The sequence below is a fragment of the Drosophila erecta genome, unplaced genomic scaffold, assembly GCF_003286155.1.
Source record: "Drosophila erecta strain 14021-0224.00,06,07 unplaced genomic scaffold, DereRS2 tig00000021-arrow-pilon, whole genome shotgun sequence".
In the NCBI taxonomy this organism is placed as follows: Eukaryota; Metazoa; Arthropoda; class Insecta; order Diptera; family Drosophilidae; genus Drosophila; species Drosophila erecta.
This window is the reverse complement of record NW_020825198.1, coordinates 7858789-7877087: the sequence shown is the minus strand read 5'-3', so window position 1 is coordinate 7877087 and position 18299 is coordinate 7858789. Positions and strand designations below refer to the sequence as shown.

General features: G+C 44.5%; 1 protein-coding gene across 2 annotated transcripts in view; it reads left to right on the top strand.

Moving 5' to 3' along the window:
* Positions 1-12137, top strand: part of LOC6544268 (connectin) — a 46650-nt gene extending 34513 nt beyond the window's left edge. For both annotated transcript variants that reach the window (XM_001971918.3, XM_015157799.2), the window contains exon 5: positions 11111-12137. In XM_001971918.3, coding sequence (XP_001971954.1) covers positions 11111-11946 — 836 coding nt within the window. In that variant the 3' untranslated portion in view covers positions 11947-12137. The remainder of the gene's footprint in view (positions 1-11110) is intronic.
* The last annotated feature ends 6162 nt before the right edge of the window (positions 12138-18299 follow it).

Sequence of the window (18299 nt, the reverse complement as noted above, 5' to 3'; positions counted from 1 at the left end):
TGTGAAACACCAGCACACACATGCACACAACTTAATTATCACCCTCACCCATACAGTGGCATTTTTGCTAATGGTTTGCCATTAGCATGACTCATTTGCAGTGCGAAAAAAAGTATGAAAAAGTTGGAAAAAGGACGAGTGACGAAGGAACGTCGGAATGGCTGAGCGCATTGCCAAACAAATGTGTGTGTGTGTGTGTGTGTGTGAGTGAGCAACTGTAATTGCATTGGCACACACACTCAAACACACGGACGCAGACATTTCACAAATTGGCTACAAATGACTTCAAATTGCTTTAAACTACAAAATATTTTCGCACTCGCCCCCCGAAAACTTTTTAATTCATATGCAGTGATTATTCCCGCACTCTGGCACATTTTCCGGCCTTTGAATGCGGCACTTACTGAATGCTTCATTAGACACGAAGCCAAGCCAAAGCCTAAAGTTCAAACATTTACATACGATTTCCTGATTAAATTTGCACAACTTTTTGCCTTTTGCCTTCAAGTTGTCGCCCTAATGAGGCTAAATGCCCGCTGACAGTCGCACTTCAAACGAAATCTCACAGAAATGTGTATGGGATTTCTTTTTCCTTCCCAAGATTGAAAAGGAAAAATGCTGCTCAATTTAGCGAGCGAGAAAACGCTTCCAAGTGGCAAGATGACACGATGGCAGCAAGCTGGCCAAGTGTCGAAGGTGGGCCGGTGGTGGCTGTCGGATGGAGCAGGATGTGCCAACTCGAGTGCATAAGAGCACATAAAATTGCAACAAAATGGCCAAGGACGCAGTTGACTCGCAGCAGACGGCCAAAGATAAACTCGCACTGGCAGCCATAAAACGTGACATGGGCATGGCACCTCCGTCCACCCATCGCTCACACTGGCCACATCCACATGCCACTGACAAGCGGCATTCCCCGGGCGAAAGTATTTGCCTCGGCGGCAACGACTAATCGATCAGCTGATGGAATTCCTGGGCAGGCCGCTCCCAAGGATGTGCCATCAAGGTGCGCAGTGGGCAAAACTATTTGCCAAAATGCTCGTCACACGCTTTGGGCTTCGGGGATTTTCCGGGCTTCTGCTCCGACTCCGGCTCCGGTTCAGGATCCCCGGACAAATGATCAGCATGTACTGGCTCCGAAATTGCAGCACATGCATCAAGCTGCAACTCGACGTGCAGGTGGGGCAGCCAGGGGTCGATGGTTGACTCTTCATTTCGCGCCGTGATTTGTGCAGCCACTTGAACTCTGCCCCCGGACGTAATTGGCATTGACAGGCGGCAGCTAAGCAGCTTTGCCGAGATTCTGGGAACACAGCGGTGGCAGCAACGGTGCAGGCAAAGAAACGGATATATTAGCCTAATATATGTTCAAGGTTACCAAAAAAGAGTCAAAAATGTACATGCCATCTACTTAAAACGTAAAGGAATATGTTTTCGTTTAGCAAATTGCTTAGATGAATGTGACTTGTGTTGCACGTTGCAACAAAAGTAATTTTCCAAAAGTGCTAGCCCCGTTTTTCGAGTGTCCTGCTGAGTAGTGACATCGACCGCTGCAAAGCCTGCTTCTGCATTCAACTGTTGTCCGTGTGCGGGCAGTTGAGCACCGGTCCCTAAACAATGCCCCAGTTGGCCATTTCACGGACCTTTGAGCCACGGACCACACCCACTGCGCCGCCCACTGCCACATTCCAGCTGCAGCTGCAGTTGCACCTTTGGCCAATGTATTTGGTGAAAAATTTATAGGCACGCCCTGCATTGTGGCATTTGTTTCAATTCCGAGGCCCCAAAGGGTCATGTGTGCTTGTGTGCGAGTGGGTGGGCAAGTGGAGCCGGAGGATTCCTCTGCAGCCTTGTTTATTTGTATGCGAATCACGTTTGTTTGTGTCGTCGCGCCTGTGGTGTCCTGTTGGTCTCGTCCACCGCCACCGATGTCCTGGCAGGCAGGGCGAGTGCTTCCGCTTTAAAGGCAGCTCGCATTTTTCACAAAAGGCGCCGCCATAGCAATTGCTAATAAATGCCACGCCCCAAAGTTTCCAGCGCCCACCTCCCGAGGGTCGTGGCCAGCTCAATTGGTTCGTTATGCTCGCCGGTGGCCAGCGCCGCAGTCGTTAGATGGAATTGAATGGTTATTGTTCCGAAATATAAATAGGATTTCTAACAGATTTTTTCCAAGCTCTGTTTTTGCCGCTCTGCCAAATAGCCAAAAACAATGTAAAAATTGCGACTGTGGGCATGACAGCTGGAAACTGCAATTTGATTATTCGCTCCAGCCCTTTCGGTTTCGGTTTCTGTTTCGGTTTCTGTTTCTGGTTCTGTTGGCTTGGCAGCACTTAATGGAGTATTGTAAAATGCCAGAGTTCATAAATTTTCATGAGGCAAACGGAAAGTGAGAGCCTGCAGAGGGCACTTCGAATAATATTTGGTTTCACTGAGGTTAAAATGGCTCCAGTTGCGTATTGATTTTCAATCGCATGTAAACTATGAATCACAGTTTGAGTTTTAATTTTAACAAAGGTGAATTCACCACCTATAAACCTATAAAACAATAGTTTATGCTCGCCATAATAACAGCCCATAAAACTAGTAGCATTAGGTTTATCCCTCACTAAATGAATTCCGCTCCCCAGGGTGAGCTAAACCTGTTTACGTCTTTATTAACCTTAATAATTAGTCAAGTGATTAATTTGCAAGTACTTACTGAAGCTGATTAATACATGAGTAGGCGCCAGCTTAATGCACTTTATAGAATTTTCCCTACTTTGAAATAGGGTCTTGACCCCAGGCAGTTAAATTGCCCAGTTGGGCAGCAAATTAAACTTTCAACTCATTTGCAATGCAGCATCAGCATCCTTGTAAACACTGCGCGCCCAAAGCTGCAACAATAAACAGGTATTAGGGCTTTGGAGGGGCAGGATATGGGGCGAGTTTGGACGCCGGAAGCGAGAATTTATTGGTACGCATAAAAGGCGTTTGCGCCTCATTGGCAAAAATGCCAAAACAAATGATGTTGGCCATAAACTGGACAAATGAGCGTGTGGCACGCACCCGAAATTGACTTTCAATAGTCAATGTCAGCGCAGCAGTTGCTCCATGTCCTGCATGTGCCGCTGCAAATCCCGATGATTGCCAGCCATAAATCTATGGCTCAGCATTGTGTAGCATGTGTCCAGCCAGACTAATAAGTGGGTCTCCAGTTTGATGGGACTAGACCAGCTCTGATTCCACATGCGTACCTACCGCCATATGGAGCGTACATATTTATTTGGCGGCTGGATAGATAGATAGATAGATAGATAGATAGATACAGATGTGTGTTTATGTGGCGAACATGCATGCATAAGTAGTAATTCATTCCGTTTCGATTCGTTTCATTGCGTTTCATTTGCAATTTGCTGCTGAGCACTGCATAAATCACTCCTCGCCCCCGAAAGTATGCCAAAAGGGGAGCTATAAATATTTTAGAATTCAATTTCCGCACTTCCTTGGCGACGAGCATTGCTGTGTGGTAAGGATGGCAAGGATGTGGATGGGCACGCTTTTGAGCTCAAATTCACGCATCATAAATTAAAATCTCCGCCGCCTGTCCACGTAATTAAACGCAAACTCATCGCTCATCTTTTGTTCGACAGTGCGCGGCATGCATTTAATTGTCTTTCGCCTTTCGCCGGGCACCGTTTTAATTACTCACCTTTTTTTCTATAGCCGCAGGCAACAATTCGATTGAATGAAAACTGAAACTATGCGCACACGCCGCGCATACTTTTTATTTTTAAACAAACAATGAATGCCAGGGGAAATGGCTGCAAATTCCGGTGGCATGAAAAGCGGCGCCTGAGAGCTAATGGACATATTCATGCAATTTCCCCACACTTCCAGGGCCAGCGGCCACATTAAGTAGTTCAATTATAACTTAAATGCGTATTATTAATGAGTTTTTATTGTATAATGTTGGACAACTTTCTGCGCCTTGAGGGGCCCACATGTGCTCCTTCGCCCCCATCCTCCATTTAAGCTGCATATTTAATGCTCTTTTTTGAGCACAAACTTTAAACGAAGAGCGAAGGAAAAGCGCTTGGCTGGAAATTAAGTGGAAAAGTCTTTCGTTGACTGCCACTTAGTTTTAGTCAGCTGTAGCATGCCACCGAAAACTTAATCCAATCTGGCTCAGCCGACAATAGAGCCGGAAACTCTTAGCCTCTGTCCGTGCCATTTGGCCCGATTCGGCAATTAAAGTCCTTGCATATGCCAGGATGCGGATATTAGGATACAGATGTACAGCTAGATACAGATTAGTGCCCGGGCTTTGCTGCTGCTGGTGGCTGGTGGCTGCTGGCTGATCATTAACGCGCTTTATTAACTGAATTTATTATAATTGCCAGCGTCAAAGTCGCATAGTTTGCGAGCCGGGACTTGAAGTTTGACGACGACATTTCGTCGGTGGGATAATGAAGCTTGTTTATAATTTATGCGCACTTCAAGGTGCCCGGGCATTAGGCGTGTTAATTTCCCGCATAAGCCCGCCAGGATTCCGGGGGATCCTGGCTTTGGCTCCGCTTTTAATGCGAATTCGGGGCTGTCATTGGAGCACTTATGCGCCGAAATGTGTGCGAGTGAGGTAATCTATCTTAATATATGCACGCCCCACCACCAGCTCCCCCAGAATTTTCCGAACCACCTACCCAACCAGCACCCCTGGGCTAATGTTTTGCCTGCGGTTTTTCGCCAGTAGTTGATGTACTGGAATGTTGTTCTTCCCGCCACGCAGCTTTGCCTAATTTGCCGGCTTGTGTCCCACCTCCTTCGCTGGATCGCTGGATCGCTGGAGCACAACATGTCCTTCAGCTCGCAGGATGTGTGCGCTGTGCAAACACCTTCATCAATACTCGTTGGGCGCTGACAGTAAACAGCCAGGCCTTCGAATGGCATCATTAAAAATGAACTACACCAGGGAAAACATTTGAATTGAACTTGGAGTATTTGCCGAGTACAAACTGTACAGAATGCGGAATATGTTTTCGATATAATTGGGCGATGTATGTTTTCATCATTGGTGGGCAATCAAAGTCAGAGACTAGAAGGCTTGGATTAAATTAGAAGGCAGGTATAAGTCAATGCAGATAGATGCTTCAAATTAATTCCTATTAAGTGCAACATTCAAATGTATATTTTCGATTCGATACTAATTTATAGCCCATAAATCAGTGAAAGGCTTTTTATTTGCCGTGTACCTGCAAACGAGAAACTGTCTGCCGGCATACATAACTCCGGGTTTATTTATTTGCATAGTTCCATAGTCCTCTGTCGATATTAACAGAGCCAAAACTCATTAGGACGGCACTGGGCAAACATAAATTGTGTACGACTCGCATTTAATTGAATATTTTGGCCAACTTATGCCGCATTCGATAAACTACATGCAGTGTCGCATTACTCTGGGCCATCGATTAGCAGTGCTGCCTGGCCATAAATAAACAGACGGAGGCACTTCCTTGCCCGAGTTTACACTGTGTAATAATTTCAATTTGCAATATATCCGTACTCCGTATCGCCTCGTCGGCGGCACAGCGAGTGTCCAGTGCAAGGATATATCGGGGATGACAGGCGATGCGGACATGAGCGTGTTGGCATTGATGAATGGCCAACTGCACGGTGCATCTCGACATGTGGTTATAGTCCCCCAGTCCACCAAACCCGCAATCCTTCAGCACGCTCGCCCCAATCCATCCGATCAAGCGGACAATTTATGTCAGTTTGATGCCAGTTGATATATGGCCAGTGTCTCCATATAATGCATATCTCCACCGATAATAGACTGGATAAAAGAATAAGAGCAGGGATGAGCAATATCCACTTGACTTGGCAAATCACAGCGCAATAACAAAAGATTCATTACTTATTTATACAATTCTTAGCCCGGGGCCTTTTCCCTTTTGGCCACCCTCGCGTATATTTTATTAAATACAATTCAATTTGGGGAGTGGGCCGGAAATCTTCGGCGATGATGCTGGGGCTATTTTGGCCAGCATTAGGCCGGCAATCGCCAGTTGATCAGGGGTAACAAGTTGTTATTGTTATGACCATATAGCTACCCTCTATAGCTGTCTGTATTTTTTATGCGATTTACCATATAGCAAACACATTACCCGCGAACCCTCTTCCGGTGTAGACATCCCCCTGCTGAAATGCCCCGCTAAAATCCATCCAATCGAAATCCACCCCTCGTCCCCTCAGCTGTGCAAATATTTTGGCAAGGATGCTCGAGGGCTAATGTGCAAGTCCTGGCGCGGTTGAGTGGTCATATTTGATCGCCGCCCTTGATTTCTGCCTTAAGCCTCCCCAGTCGGTTTTTCTTTTTTTTTGGTTTTGGGAAAGTGATTTTCCTTTTTTTTCTGCGTCTGTGATTCGTCTTTGATTTGTTTATGCGATTTCATAAAATATTTATCCCCGGGCATAGTTGTTAAATCGCTTGCGATGACTTTCCCTTTTGCCAGCCGGCTGTTTGATCTTGCCGACTGTTTATTTGACTTCACGCTCGATTGCCGAAAATAATTTGATATGAAAGAAGTAAAGTGTAATTTTGCTCTGATTCCGCTGATTGGAATATGCCGCGCTTTCAGCGGGAAAAAGCCCTGAATGTTATTAAAATTACAAACTACAAAACACTGGGCAAAAATCAACACAACACAACCATTACGTATTTTGTACGGCCATTCACACTGCGAAAATAAAAGGGCGATGGGAAAAAAGGGATGGGAAAGAAAATAAAGAGGACTTCCAGTTTAGTCCACTTCCTGTACCGGCTCGCATTCATTTGGCCTAATAAAAAACATTCAATGAGCGAAGCATTCACTTGGCGAAATAAAGAAAATTGGCGAGAAAAGCGACGGCCATTCAAATGGCTTTCAATGGCTGCTTCTTTCCTTCCTCCTTTTTTGGCCCCAACTTAGTGGAACCCCATTTGATTTTGAATGAACTTGGTGAAAATTGCCCTCTGCCATTCCAAAAGGGACGAACAAAATTAAATACACGCAATGCGAATGATCCGGCAAAATCACACACAGCCGTAACAAGCCAGAAAACAGGCCAACAGAAAAAATATAAAACGAGCCAAGGAAAAACTTTGAAAATGAAGCTCATTAAAAAAAGGCGCCACGAAGAAGGTCCACAAATTTGAAGGCTTCCCCTCCGTTGGACAAATAAAAGAACTTGCCGAAAAGTGAGAGGGAAATCGAGGAGATGGAAGTATCACATCGACTAACTTTGACTCTGCGATGAACTCCTAAATTCTACTTAATTAAAAAGCTGGTAATTAACATATAGATAAATTACATCGCGCTGAATTGTATTTTTTAATTGCAACATTTTTGGGATCACTTTTCACATCTATCGATGGCACCACCATGTATTGCCTTAAAAATGTGAAAAGCCAATTCTTCTGGCTGCATCTATAACTTCTCATATCACATGCCGTGTGCATCATCTGAACAAAAGAGTATCCGAGTCGAACCCCTCACGCCTGCCCAAACAAGCTGGCCTTTATCACCAACTCCCCTACTGAACCCGGCAACAAAAGCTACTTGCAACTACACAAAGCGAAACTTTCGACTTCATTTGCATACATAGCGCTCTCGAGAAATGCAATAAAAAATGATAAAATCCTCCGGAGAGCAGAGTCCACCGCACACACACACACTTTCGCATGGAGGAAGGCGAAGGACAACGCTGCCACGCCCCTTTGACCGCACTTCGCTCCGCTTTCAACTGGGTAACTGGCAACTGTGCGTGCTGTCCCCTGGTGGCAGCCAAAGGCGGAGCACCGCAAACGAAGCCAGGTCCCAGTTACTACCAGTTGCCAGTTACCAGCAACCAGCTAGCAGGTTTTCCAGTTGGCCAAAAGCCTGAAGCCCGGCGTTGGCCAGTTGGCCCAGCCGCCAAAAATGAGCTGATTTCCCAAAAAGCAGCGCGGCATTCATGGATTCCTGGTGACCCCAACGAGGACTGAAAAGAGTCCGGAGCTAACAAAAAAAAGAAAAGCCGTAGTCCGGGTGAAACAAAGGCCTTAAACTAGGCCAGCAGCTGTGCTGATTTGGGGGCGTGCAGAAACTTTGTGTTGATATTTCCAGCCCTCCACCAACCGAAAAAAAACAAAAAAGGGGAAAACCCAGCGTTTTCTTTGCGCTTTTCAATATATGTGCGGAAGTAGGAGCCGAGTGGGGCCAGCATGGGTTAATGTGGCAGGCAGCACCTAAAACCAGCCAATTAATGCGAATTTTTGCCTTTTCGCTTTGAAACTTTTCCTGCTCCAGTTTTAGTGTATTAAATTTAAAATAAATGTTAATGAAACGCCATTTAGAGGGTCTGCCGAAGTCAAAAAAAGGCCGCCGAACCTGTCAGGACTCATGATGAAGGAATGCCAGTGTAAAATGTAAAATAACACCAGCAAAACTTATACATACCGATGGAGGGCAAACATCTTGTGCAAACAAAGCCAATCAAAGGAATCCTCAACGTCCCCATTCCGCCCCTACTGACAACTAATTATGAATATGTTTCAGCACATCAAATGCCTCACAGACAAAGCGGCACTAACACTGGCCAAACAAAGTTCCAGTTGAGTCTAATTTGGCTGCGCCACACTCACACTCGCACACACTCACACACACACTCACACACACGGGCACAAAACTGAACTTATGCAAATAGAGCTGACCGAAAAGTTATGGGCGGGGAAATGGGAAAAGGGAAAGGGAAAAGGGAAGGGAAAGGGGTCCGAATCCGTCCGACAACGCCATGAAAATGACAATAATAAAATTTAATGTACACACAGACGAATGCATGCATGTGAGCAGCTCCTCCCACTGTGTCAGTGTGTATGTAAATGTCCTTTGCTAACCGTAAAAACGTTTCCGACAGTTCCTGTCCCCTCGCCAAATTTTAACCCAAAACGAAAGAAAAGCTACGGCGTCATCATACACTTGGCGCAACTTTGGTCGATTTTAGCTTGTTGAAGGGATCATTTTATTTAGCAGTGTATACACTTAAAGATTTCCTCTAAGATCAGCACATTTTAAAGGATATTCCCAGGCAAATATGCATCAAACTACCATTTACTTGGGATACTCACATTTTCTCGCAGTGCAAGGCAAAGGGGATGAGTGAGAGGAGCACGAGCTGCTAAAGTTGAAAGTCATCTAGTTGACTAACAGCCGCAGTTCTCTGGCCACACATACACACACATGGCAATAAGGGGGCGTGGTCGACGTGGGTTGCGGGAGTTCATTGCATGCCCACAGCGGCGGTGAGGGGGGGAGGTTGTGTGTGTGTGTGTGTGCCGGAGTGTGTGCAGCAGACCAAAACACTTCCTACCGCTTTGGCCAAGTATCATTAAAAATATAAAAGTATTTCATGCCACACAAAGTGCGACAGTCTAGTGTCCTCGGCTCCGTTTTCGCCACCCCGCTCATTTTCTATATATTTTTTGTAATTCCTATTTTTTTAAGCACTTTTATGGAACGTTGTCGGGGGGCAAGTCATTGTCATTTGGTCAGCTGCGAACAGCTGCCGACTGCAATGGCCACCCACCCATGGCCACCATGACCCATCCTCGTCCACAGCCACTTGCTAGTCCGTCCACACCACCCAGCTGGGTCACTTCATTATCATGTTAATTTTGTTGTAATTTGCTTGCTAAATGTTGCCAAGTCGTTGGCCACTTTTCCAGCATTTTTCCGGACCGGCTTCCAAGTACATAGTACGTAGTTGGCTCCTCCGGCTGTGCATATTTAACTTTATTTATGGTTTTTGCAAGCTTTCATATGGAAAATTAGAATTTTTGACTGGCTCCTCTTGGCCTTTGCCCTCCGCTCGACCGCCCTGCACTAATTTGCCGACTATTTCGCAAAGCAAAGTTTCCTTTTGTCGTTTCGGGGCAAGTTTTCTTTTCGCCCGGACTACAGAAATATGCCTCGGATTATTATTGTCATTCGGGGACGGAAAAGGACACCCGTTGGCCAACTCAATTGGCTGACTACTGACTTTGTGTGCCTTGCCAGCGATAATGATGATGTTCAGTTAGTCAATACTTTTCGTAACGCTTATTCTAATTATGCGACATGTTGACTGGGCAAACTGTGTCACAATGTGTTTGCGCCTAATTATACCCACGAGGGTAGCTCGTTTGGGCCCTTTTCAGGGCAAAGTTTCCTTGGGGAAGCCCATTGAAACGCAATTTGATTTATTCATTAGACCATTGTCGGCGATTAGATCCACTCTGGCACTTGTTTATCCGCTCAATTTGGAACCCAGTCAGCCCGTGTGCTCTAACCAAATAGCAAATTGAAAAGGGGTTTGGAAGGCGGCAGCGGGATTAGAAGCAGGGGCAGATTAGGTCCACGCATGGCCAGGCGTACTACAAAATAATTGACAACAGTTTGAGCTGGAGAGCTGGAGAGCTGGAGAGCTGGGGAACCGGAGCTGGCTGTCCAAATGACTGACAGACGCTGGCCCACAGACGGGAATGGTCAAAGCCCCTACTGCAATCGCTCCCGAATGCGAGGAGGCTGCTGTCTAAATTGGAAATGTCATTGAGGCGTTTAACGTGAGGAGCAGCCCCAATGACAACGACATCGACATCCGACTCCGACGCCGACTCCAGCTCCTTCTCCAGCTCCTGTTCTTCCTCCAACCAACTGCGTCTGCAACGTGGTCAAAATCATTTAAAGCGGCTGGAAGGATTCAGCCAAGCCGAAGCCGAAGCTTAGAGCCGTGCACTGTGAGAAGTACAAGTATCTGAGTTCCATTACATGCATTTTTTTTTAATTTATAAGGAATGCGTAACTTCTCTCGGTGTACCCACAGCTAGAGTGGCAATCGGCCATCAAATGACAGCCAATTGTTGCAGTCGGCCACTTAGCAGCTGAGGGGAAAATCATTCGCTTACGTGGGCAGACATTCAGGCATTCAGGCATCCAGGCATTCAAACATTCAGACGGTGGACAATTGGTTTGGGGCGACGATTTGACAAAAGCAATTTCAGGGATAACCCGCCAGCCGCCTGCAAGTTATATTTAACCCCCAAATCTCCTCCTTCTTTTCCACCTGTCTTCCGCAGACAACAAATTCATTTGCGACTGTCGTCTGCAGTGGATCTTCGAATTGAAAAATCGCACACGTCACCTGCAGCTGCGTGACTCGCTGGAGGACCTGCACTGCACGCTGCAGGAGCCGAAACTGTCGCACTTTGTGGACCCCGTGCCGCCGACCATCCTGGACGTGCTCAACATCGGAGGATTCACGGCGATTGGCAGCAATAGCGCCAGCATGGGCGGCGTGGGCAACAGCGTGGTGGGCAGCAGCTACAGCGGCTTGACTCTGGACGACAGCAGGAAGCATTTGGGCAGCAGAGCCCGACAGGCACTGCGGGGACAACGGCAGTTCGCCGCGAGTGCGGAGAACGTGGTGGAGTCCAAGATGCGCAGGCGGAGGAAGCGGCAGGAGGAGGTCAAGGAGAAGGACCTGGCGGCAGTGGCTCCGGCTCACAAGCGATACGACTACTACGACGACAACAACGGCGGCATGTCCTTGGGTCATGGCCTAGACCTGGATGACAATCTCAGCCTGCACAAGCAGGGCTTCTATGGCGCCGGCTCTCCGGCAGTGGGTCACAACGATGTGGATGTGCTGATGACATCGCACTCGGCGTCGGGAGACGCCCTCGACATTCTGACCAACAAGAACGCGATCTACATCAAGTTGTTCCTGCTGAAGCCGGAAATGCTGCCCTGCCACGATGAACTCAGCGATCCCACCGAGCTGCCCCTCTCCCGCGATCTGATGGACGTGCGCAGCAATGTGGGCCAGGACATGTCGACGGCAGGAGCCGATACCTTGGCCCAGGGCATGGCGATCATAGTGAGTCTAGTGGCGCTGATGTTCAGCCGGGGTTGAAGAGTCCACTCCGAAAACGGTTGCTAATTGGTGACCCCGACGTTTGGTTCTACATTGTACATACTGTCTTGGAGATGTGGTGCCCTTGGGAAACGAGCTTCAACACGATAATTACGAAAGATACCAGCTACAGTCCTGTAAATATGTAAAAAGGGGTAACGAAATTCGATAAATTTAATACTATGAACCTAGCTGATAGCTGTAATGATAGACTCGACTTTTCAACAACTTCAGCAGCAGATTCAGATTCAGATTCAGATTCAGATTGAGATATAGAAACCGATACCAAAACCGATACATTACCGAAACTATAAGCCCAAAACGAACCCAAAAGAGAACCTCCGAGCAAACTGGCGTTTCATTTAATAAAAAAGAAGAAAGATACTCAACTTATCGCGGATGATGACTACCACTACACTGTACTACATAGAATTAGTTTAAACGGATAGCCATAGTGAGATTTTTGGTTTACTTGAACAAGGTACATACTACAGTAAAACTTGGAAAGCGCTAAACGTCTTAGATGGAGAGACAGAGCTGGCCAAAACCACTAAAATGAGGCATGCCTGTAAGATAAACGCAAACGCAGAACATGACACAATCGCTGAAAGTTGCAACGATAGCCGTTAGTCGATAGGCAATAGACGATAGCAGATAGCAGATAGCAGATAGTCGATAAATAATAATTGATAAATGTAATAGGTAAACGTAATATTCCCGGCCACCCGCAGTTCCCCTTTAGCGTTTAAGTCTGCTTTTTAGTTGTAAGACTGTTTGCTACCCTAGGACTCTCGCCTGAATTTCCCCTAACAAAACCCTGTCCCGGGAAAATTACACAACAAACACTTTTCTGCTTTTCTCCTACTTTCGCCGCACCAAAAATAAAAATAAAACATAAACATGAAATAAAAATGAATACATTGCGAATTTATATAACTTATTTGAATAGATTCAAATTACAGAAAACAAAGCCATAAAGAGATATAATAATAAAAACAAAACAGAAATATGCATAACGATTTTTGTAGCTTAAGACTGAATATATAAAGGTAAATTATGCTAATATATACAAAATATTTATATGGAAAATACTGTATGTTTAATTGTATTGTAATAAATGCAAGCTGGGGGAAAGGGTAATGTCATTTTTAGAAAACCAAAAGAGCCGACGATTCGTGCATTCAAATTAGTATGGATGCACATTACACTTTATTTGGCAATTTATTACGTATTTAATTATGCACAAAACTATGATTTACCAAAAAACCGAAAAAACGAACAAAAAAAGCTGTTTATTAATGTGTTTAATAATTCATATACAAAAGAAGTTAAAGTAAGCAAAACCCGAATGCAAATGTATTGTGTAAAAAAGGGGTGAAAGCCCCGGAAAGGAAAGAGCCGGAAAAATAGAACGCCGAGCATAAGGAGCAAGCATAGTTTTAGTGGACAATCAGCAGATAAGTGAAGTGAAAGCAAACAGCAGGAAAATCGGGGGAAAATCCCAAAGAGCTGGGAACCAAGAGCCCGGAAAAGAGCCAAGGAAATAAGGGGGCAAGAAAATTTAAGACACTTGAAACAAGCGAAATAATGAAATAATGAAATAGTCGAGAGCAAAGCAGAAACACAAAACTATTTTAAGTAACTGAATATAAGCTAAATGTATTTAGTGTTTTGATTACCCACTAAGAACTTCAACACAACAAATAAAACAGAAAAATAAAATAATTAAACCAAATAATAAGTGTGAAGAAAATGTGAATCTAAGAAATTTCTATCTAAGCAGGGCACTAATTTCATTATTGTTGATACTCAGCCATTTTACACTCATTTCATTTGATTGTCACGAAGTTACTATGCTAGAGATTGTGAAATGATTTTCAGTTGCCTCAAGGAGCTGGGCGAAATTCGATTGACTTAGCCACTCTGTCTAGTGCATTAAATGCTTGTAATAATAAATTATTAACGACACGAACACATGATTAACACCTAGCATTAAGAATTGAGAAGTTTTAACCAAAGATTTTGTGTTCCTCTTATCGCCTAAGAAATGTTTGGTTGTTTTGGTTTTGTTTTCGTGTGCCATTTGAAATGATTTGAATGTAATTTGTCTTCTCTATTTTTTACGGCTAAGCAGCGCATGGAAGTAGGCAGCGAGTAAAGTAATTTTTGAATATAAACAACTAATGTAGCTTACTTAATTATTTTAACTTAAATGTACACAGAGCGAACGGACAGCAAGTAATATAATCGAAATATAAATGTATTTGATGTAAGAAGTTTGCTTAATTGATACCGAAACCAAAATGTCAACCCCAGCCCACAAACACAAAACCATGAATGAAAGGACCTTTTTTGGCGCAAGAATACTAAGAATACTAAGAAACTGGGGGCGTGGCGCCACCAGAAAGCCAAAACCAGAACACATTCCAATTGCAATATTTTGTTTAACTTTTACTTTGCTGGGGCCCCGTCTTAAAGTCCTCGAACGCCACTGAGGTCCCGCTCATGGAATCCAGAAAACAATTTTGAAAGAAAAACCATCTAAATATATTTAATGTAAAAAAAATAAACCGAACACAGTGTTTCCACTCATTTTATTGTCTTGCTTTTGCCTTGCTCGCGCAGCACAAAGCATCTTCTGCTGCCTCGAGTAAAACTTGAAATATTAAAATGCTTCCTGGACCGGAGCCTCCTGTTTATCACTTCCGCAATTTAAGCGCGCACAAAACATTTCGGCACATGGCTCGATGGCGCCCTAAAATATGCAAAGCTTCATGCCCCCGAAATTTGGGGAATTCAACGCCGCAGGACTCGCGCTTCTTTTGTGCCGCGGATATTTTGCTAAATTTCATTATTGACTGAGGCATACGTTTCGCAGCCATTCGTTCAGGTGGGCATAAGAAATTGCCAGCCCATTATTGGCGCCTCCACCACATCACTCATACGCCGCGTTGCCCTAGTAATAAAGTTGTATGCACATCGCTTCGCGGATAAGCCCCTCAGCCGCATGTCTGTGGGCGTGGCACTGCACGCGAAGGTGGCGAATGGGGGAAAGTTCTGGGAAAATGGTGGGAAAAAACGAGCGAACTCCCCTTCCCCCCTCAGCGGCAAAGTGATAAATTGGATCCAAACGGTGGAGCAGATTTATTGATTTCATTGGGCTGCTGCTGAGCAACCGAGCGGCACGTCAAATTGAATAGACGCCAACGGCGACAAAAATCAAAAACAGATATGCAAATAAAGCACACACACTGCCACACATGCACACCATGTGCGTATGTATGTGTGTATGTGTTTGTCGGAAAATGGCGTAGGAAAAATGGCTGCGGGAAGGCGGGAAAAGTGCGCTTTTTGCCCGTTTACTCACGGCGTGTCAAATTTTTGCAACTGATTATGCCAAAGGCGCCAACGCTGAAGTTCACAATGCACACACGAGTGTGCGATGGCTTGGGTGCTCCTGGGTGGGCTTGGGGGTCCTGGAAATGGGCTGGGCTTACGTCACACGGGCGGCCAGACACGTTGCTAGACGATGTTATCAAACAAAATGACGGCGACAACGGCAACGGCAACGGCAATGGCAACGGCAGCTAAGTGCGGCCTGCCAAGTGCCCGCGGCCCAATCTGAAGTGGGTGATTCAGTGGTTTGGAGTGGTGCGGTGGTGCATCAGGGGGCTATTATTCCGCGATATGCCAGCCAGCGACAGGCAGGCAGGCGGGCAGGCGGGCGAAGCAAAAAAATCAATCAAGCGAACGGCTTTGACACTGCAGCCCCGATCGGAAATCGGAAATGCGAAAAATGCCAGGAGGAACCTCCATTGCTGTTTGCTTTGAGCTCGCAGTTCCTTTCCATTACCGGAATGCGCTTTGAGAGATCAACCCTGGCCCCGCTGAGTGAACTCTCCACCGCAGTTTAGCTGGCTTACTAGACCCAACCCTCGGTTGTGTATTTTTTATTATTTTTCCTTCTCCTGCTATATGGCCAAAACGGAGGAGCGCAACTGCAGCCGGGACACGTGATTGACATGTGTCTATGGACTGGGGCCAATATGGCGTGCGATTTACGTGGCTTTATTATTACCTTCCCAACACATGTACTTCTCTATGCCCTCCACTCGAGCAAAACAGCGGCTTACTGTGCTGTTGACGGCAAAGGGTAAAAGGTGCAAGAATGCAGTCCTTACATGCCCTCAAAAAATACATTTATGGCATTAGTCAGAGTGGCGAGTTGGCAGGGTAATTGCCTTGGCTATAGCTTCATTTAATGTGCTAAATATGAATGAGAAATCTTTATAAACTTAAAAATGGTTTTTGTCCAAATTGTTTTTGATTAATTTCATACCCAAAATTTGCTAGTTTTGATTTTGCGGTCAGAAATAAGCGGTAGTTTGCCCATAACAATGGGAATAATCAACCAAATATCGAATGTTATACCTCTTTTGACTCGTATTGACACCCCCAATCGATTGGCATTCAAAACTAAACTTTTTATTTTTTGGTCGAATTTGGAAAAAATTGATGATGTAACCCCTTATCAAAAATGTGAAAATGGGTAAAAAAAATATTTTCCCAAATCAGCACTCAGATGATGGGGACAGTTAGCCCAGATAATTACCTGCTAAAAACAGCCTTTATTTTATATTTGTGACTATTTTTGGCCTTTTTATGACGTATAATCCAAGCCAAAATCTCTTTCATTTGCCAAAACTTGATGTTTTGTTTTTGGGGTCAAAAATAAGAAGTAGTTTGTCCATAACAATGGGAATAATCATCCAAATATCGAATGTTATACCTTTTTTGACTCGTATTGACATCCCCAATCGATTGGCATTCAAAACTAAACTTTTTATTTTTTGGTCGATTTTTGCAAAAATTGACGATGTAACCCCTTATCAAAAATGTGAAAATGGGTAAAAAATATATTTTCCCAAATCAGCACTCTGATGATGGGGACAGTTAGCCTAGATAATTACCTGCTAAAAACAGCCTTTATTTTATATTTGTGACTATTTTTGGCCATTTTATGACGTATAATCCAAGCCAAAATCTACTTCATTTGCCAAAACTTGATGTTTTGTTTTTGGGGTCAAAAATAAGCAGTAGTTTGTCCATAACAATGGGAATAATCATCCAAATATCGAATGTTATACCTTTTTTGACTCGTATTGACACCCCCAATCGATTGGCATTCAAAACTAAACTTTTTATTTTTTGGTCGATTTTTGCAAAAATTGATGATGTAACCCCTTATCAAAAATGTGAAAATGGGTAAAAAATATATTTTCCCAAATCAGCACTCTGATGATGGGGACAGTTAGCCTAGATAATTACCTGCTAAAAACAGCCTTTATTTTATATTTGTGACTATTTTTGGCCATTTTATGACGTATAATCCAAGCCAAAATCTACTTCATTTGCCAAAACTTGATGTTTTGTTTTTGGGGTCAAAAATAAGCAGTAATTTGGCCATAACAATGGGAATAATCATCCAAATATCGAATGTTATACCTCTTTTGACTCGTATTGACATTCCAAATCGATTGGCATTCAAAACTAAACTTTTTATTTTTTGGTCGATTTTTGCAAAAATTGATGATGTAACCCCTTATCAAAAATGTGAAAATGGGTAAAAAAAATATTTTCCCAAATCAGCACTCAGATGATGGGGACAGTTAGCCCAGATCATTACCTGCTAAAAACAGTCTTTATTTTATATTTGTGACTATTTTTGGCCATATTATGACAAAAAGGAATCGTAAAAAATCGCATACTTTTGCTATAAATAGGAGTTTGGATATATGTTTTTCAAGGCCCCCAGTATTGTACCTCATATTGTACCGTATTCTATTTTTCGGCGCCCAACAAAACTTAAAAGCAGCTTATGTCAGGCTGCAGTGTCTGTGTGACGGCAACTTCATTATAATTTTTACGATTCGACATACGCTGGTAGCCGGCAAATTGCATTTCACGGCAGCTAAAAGAAACTTGCCGATCCAAGCTAATGAAATACAGCAGGCTGGCGTATCAATAACGCAAATGAAGCACTCTCCGAGGGAGCAGGATGGGGTATGGGCCCGGAATCGGGATCCGGGATCCAGGAGCCGTGCACACTAATAAAGTTAACATGGCAAACAACTCGGCAATGATGTGAACTTTATGCGCAAGCTAAATGTCGTTTGATGCAGCGACACGATGACGACGTCGCCACGCTCCGTCGGATGCGATGCGTCCAGCTAAAAGCTTTTGGCAAAAAAGCCAACAAAAAGGCAGCTCACGAATGGCGGAATAGATGTGCAGGTGGAGGCGGAGCTATTGGTAAAAGGTTTCCAGCCAAGTGAACCGTGCTCCTAAACGGA